At 48.2% G+C, this 4,998-nt stretch overlaps 1 protein-coding gene across 1 annotated transcript; it reads left to right on the forward strand.

Moving 5' to 3' along the window:
- Nucleotides 1-2,324: 2,324 nt before the first annotated feature.
- On the forward strand, nt 2,325-3,609 carry LOC123153592 (probable high-affinity nitrate transporter 2.4). Its single transcript, XM_044572641.1, has one exon. It carries the CDS (start codon nt 2,425-2,427, stop codon nt 3,607-3,609), a length of 1,185 nt encoding a protein of 394 aa, XP_044428576.1. The 5' UTR covers nt 2,325-2,424.
- Nucleotides 3,610-4,998: the final 1,389 nt, after the last annotated feature.

Consider the following 4,998-nt stretch of genomic DNA (forward strand, 5'->3'; position numbering starts at 1 on the left):
TAGAAACCTGTAAAAGCCTGTACGTCTAGCATTTTCGAAAAGAAATAGTGTGCGTATACAAGTGACTAACCCATGCAGCCGCGCATGGTTCCGCCAGCCGCCATCTGTAAAGCCTTTTTTCTTTGAGAGAAATCTGTAAGCGTTAGCAATACTGCATGCCCCCTCGCAAAAAGAAGAAAAAAAAAAGAAGCAATACTGCATGCACCAATGACACATGTATATGTACCTATGTGCCGTCATCGTACTACTAGGTTATATATACTTAATATGCACCCACATACCACAAGACAACCTTTAGCTTCGTGCGTGAGTTCGAATAAGATTAGCTAGTCTAGTTAGGTCTGCACTACACGATGGGCGTTAGGGCGTGCATGCAGTTAAGAGATCCGCTCGCTAAGGAAAGGCCCTGTGAGGCTGGCAATACCTATGCTTAATGCATCCATAGTGGATTTACACTCGATAGGAGGATGGTTGCAAACATGGCGTAGCTCAAATGATTTAGTTACTTCTGGTGGACCCAATCCATTAGGGTTCAAGGGCGATGCTCGTTTAGTGAGAAAAAAAGATGTTTCTGTCTATTACGAGACGTCTGTAATGACTTTGCTAGTATAGAATATAATGCCGGCTCGATATCACGGAGGAGCTCCGAGGTAAAGTTTGCATGCATGTGTTTATAGAGATGAATAGTATCAGGTTTTCAAAAAGCCATAGATTTATCTTTTTACACAACCTCATTTGAACGTATTTCGCCCTGAAAAACTACAGACATGTGTGTCTGGATTTTTTAAAGAATTTCTAAAATGTAAGAATATGTATTTTTATTTTTTGAATTTTTCAAAAGTCCTCCATGAAGGCCGAGCTCCAAAAACAATTTCCGTCTTCAATCGTACAGTGTTAGTCCCTCAGTCTTATAATATAAGATTTTTTTTGGCACTACGTCTTACACTATATGATGTAGGGAGTAAAAACAGGAGGAAGATTTAAATCTGGTGGCGGAGAGCGAGCGCCGGCCCGCCGCTTTGAGCCTTTGATCATGGGGCGCCTCGTGTCGACCCTTTCCTGGGTGGCACGTTAATTAAAGGATAACTACGTAATGCCCTAGTTTTTTACGCGGAGTACGTCATGTAGCTTTGACTAGCTGAACAACTCGACAAATCACTAACTTTTACATTTGGTTCACTGATCACGTAACTTCGGCAATCAGGGATTTGCAGAAGTTATACTTGCAGAGTACGCGAAATACTTGTTCACGGTGGCAGTGCGCAATAAAACTGTAATCTCACTATTTAGGGCTGAATTTGTATTTTTCATAGCTCACATCTCGTAATGTGTTTCAACTTGAAATTTTACGTGGTAATAAAACATCACCCTCTTAACATGTCATATTTTTTTACGAAACTTTAGAATATGGTTTTCACAAAGTTTTCATTGAACATTGGTTTTTGTATGATATTCTCCCTTGTGATAATACACGCACATATGGATATTGCAGCTACAAGCCTACGAGCACCACAAATTCACAATTCTGGCGTCCAGTAGCTCTGTAAATTCAACCAACTGTTTTCTTGATATTAAAAAAGAAAATCTAGAGTTTGATGTAGGCATGTATCAAGGTTTTAAATAGTCTGCTATGGCGTGGTAATAGCTTTTGGAGAGTGCTCCCGCCAAGCTATGTACCTTTAATGTTAAGGTGAAAATAACTATCACCGACAAAGGTAAAAAAAAACTAATAGCCTGATAAATTCCGCTATAAAACTAAATTTAGTAAGTTCCACGGAGCCATCCACTCCCTCATTCTTCCTTCTTGTTTTGTATATATGATGCACTATACTGATTTTGAAACTTACTTATTGAATTGGAATGTTAGATCAGTCCTCAGTTTTTAATATCTAAACATGTGTATGTGATGTATAGTGATTGTATATTTATGTTTTCAGTGTTTTCATGTTTTAGAAAAAAAAACTTAAAAGGGGCTTTACCTTCGTCGTAGCTCCACTATAATTTTTCATAACTTCTCGCTAGCCACCGGTAAATAAGCACGGTGTCGTGCAAGCTTTAGACTGATTGCGACGCTGAGCGCGCGTTAATCATCGCTTTCCCTCTTGGAGCCGCCCGGGAGCCTCTCCTCTCGTGCATGCGGCGCCCTGCATGTACCCCCGTTCCATTCCACCACCTTCCCAGCTGCCACCCACTCTCCCGTCGTGTCGTGGCCGCTCCTTTCCTTCCCGGTATTTAAACCACACACGCTCACCCAAATCTAAACCCCTCGCCTCATTGGCTACCCAGTAGCAGCCTAGTACTACAACTACAAGGTCGATCGGGCGCTAGAGGTCAAGAGATCGTTCGATCACACACTGACCGATCGATCCCTGCGACTGCGTGCCTGCTCGATCTGTGCCTAGCTCGGTCTAAGCAGAAGCAGGCATGGTCACTATGGGCAAGAAGGTAGACCAAGAACAGAGCTACTACAACGACTGGGCCCACATCGACCACGGCGTCGACGCCGACGGCCGCGCGACGGAGCTGCGGCCGCTGGCGCTGTCGCGGCCGCACACTCAGGCGTTCCACCTCGCCTGGCTCTCCCTCTTCGCCTGCTTCTTCGCCGCCTTCGCCGCGCCGCCCATCCTCCCGGCGCTGCGCCCGGCGCTCGTCCTCGCGCCCTCCGACGCCTCCGCGGCCGCCGTCGCCTCGCTCTCCGCGGCTCTCGTCGGCCGCCTCGCCATGGGCGCCGCCTGCGACCTCCTCGGCCCGCGCCGGGCGTCCGGGGTCGCCAGCCTCGTCTGCGCGCTCGCGCTCGCCCTTGCCGCTGTCTACGCGTCCTCGCCCGCGGGCTTCGTCGCGCTGCGCTTCTGCGCGGGCCTCTCGCTCTCCAACTTCGTCGCCAACCAGCACTGGATGTCCCGCATCTTCGCGCCCTCCGGCGTCGGCCTGGCAAACGCCGTGGCCGCGGGCTGGGCCAACGTCGGCAGCGCGGCCGCGCAGGTCGTCATGCCGCTCGCCTACGACCTCATCGTGCTCCGCCTCGGCGTGCCCATCACCGTCGCGTGGCGCGTGGCCTACCTTATCCCGTGCGCAATGCTCATCACCACCGGCCTCGCCGTGCTCGCCTTCCCATACGATCTCCCGAGCGGCTGCGCCTATGCTGGAGGCGGCAAAGGCGCCAAAGGGGAGGGCTTCTGGAAGGTGGTGCGCGGAGGAGTCTGCGACTATCGGGCGTGGGTGCTGGCGCTCACCTACGGCTACTGCTACGGCGTGGAGCTCATCATGGAGAACGTGGCGGCCGACTTCTTCCGCAGGCGGTTCCGGCTGCCCATGGAGGCCGCGGGCGCCGCCGCGGCGTGCTTCGGCGTGATGAACACCGTGGCGCGGCCGGCGGGAGGGGTAGCGTCCGACGTGGTGGGAAGGCGTTTCGGTATGCGGGGGAGGCTGTGGGCGCTCTGGGCCGTGCAAAGCACCGGCGCGGTGCTGTGCGTTCTGGTCGGCAGGATGGGTGCCACGGAGGCTCCGTCGCTGGCGGCCACGATGGCGGTGATGGTGGCTTGCGGGGCGTTCGTGCAGGCCGCCTCGGGGCTTACCTTCGGCATCGTTCCCTTCGTCTCCAAGAGGTAAAGAAACATTTCCGCTTAATCCTTAATCAAATGTCTACATATAATTAGCTACACAGTAGAATTTAGCTTGTTTAATTATGAAATATTTATGATTATAACGTTTTATGTATGCATGGTACACTTACATAGATATAGTTACGTTTGTATAGCACATACACAAAACAACAACAAAAAAAATACAAGTTGACGATGGATGAAAAGATGAAACTGGTAGCTAGCTACCTAGCGTGAGATGAAAGGTGTTGAGTACTTGACTAGCTAGCAATGCCTGAACCACGAGTTAGCTAGAAGGATTCGTGCCGACGACAAGCTTCCTGTGGATCTAAAAGAATCTAAAACAGAATCCTTGTGTAGTAGCATAGTGTTGCTGACGTCGATGTTGCTTTCTTGCGTTTATTCAAAGATAGGAATGGGCGGAGATTCCTGGTAGAATTAGTTGAAATCCCATTTATAAACTGAAAGAGACGCGCCTTGTTGCGTAAGGTGTGGTGCACATATATGATCATGCTTGACCGGTAAGAAATCTACCATGCATGTATGTGGAGGCCGGCAATCAAGGAGTCGCTATTTTGTTTTAGAACATGTGCGCCTACAGAGCTAATATAAGGTCTCCTTTTCTCGCAAAAATAAATAAGTAAGGTCAAAACAACCAAGTTAAGAAACAAAACAACCAAGTTAAGATTATGATGCAGCAAATTATGACATAACTTGCTCAAAAAACCAACCAAATTTTCTATGTATTCATACAACAAGCGGGTAATCTCATATAACTCAGTGATCATCTTAATCTATTTCTCTTACCATGCAAACATGTCACCTTAATGTGCAACTATGCAAGTGAAAGTTCCACTCAACAATGTTGCACAGCAAAAGACTTAGTCATTTCCACTAGATTATGCAACTTATATTCAATAAATATTTTACGACTATACAATAATCAAATACAATAAATTATTGTATTTGTATGTACAGTTTCTGTTCTCATACTTTTAATCAAAATATTCATGCTACATACAACTAAATTTCATTTAATGCAGCCAATTCTTACAACAACACGCGTTTTATCATCTAGTAGTAAAAATGGATTTGGTAATTAATCAATGCAGGTCAATGGGCGTGGTGTCTGGTATGACGGCGAGCGGCCGGCGGGGCTGTCGGCGCGATCGTGACAAACCGGTTGTTCTTCAGCAGCTCCAGGTACACGGTGGAGGAGGCCATCTCATTCACTGGCCTCACCAGCCTCCTTTGCACGCTCCCTGTGGTGCTCATCTATTTCCCACGCTCGGGAGGGATGCTTTGCGGCCCCTCGGAAACCGACATCGTCGGCCATGATCGTCACGGCGACGATGATGCAAACAAGGATGATGATTACATGCTTCTAAAAATGATG

The sequence above is a fragment of the Triticum aestivum genome, chromosome 7A, assembly GCF_018294505.1.
Source record: "Triticum aestivum cultivar Chinese Spring chromosome 7A, IWGSC CS RefSeq v2.1, whole genome shotgun sequence".
In the NCBI taxonomy this organism is placed as follows: Eukaryota; Viridiplantae; Streptophyta; class Magnoliopsida; order Poales; family Poaceae; genus Triticum; species Triticum aestivum.

Bases quoted from the DNA above. Each gene is read 5' to 3' on its own strand.
- LOC123153592 (XM_044572641.1), top strand. From the start codon at position 2,425: ATGGTCACTATGGGCAAGAAGGTAGACCAAGAACAGAGCTACTACAAC.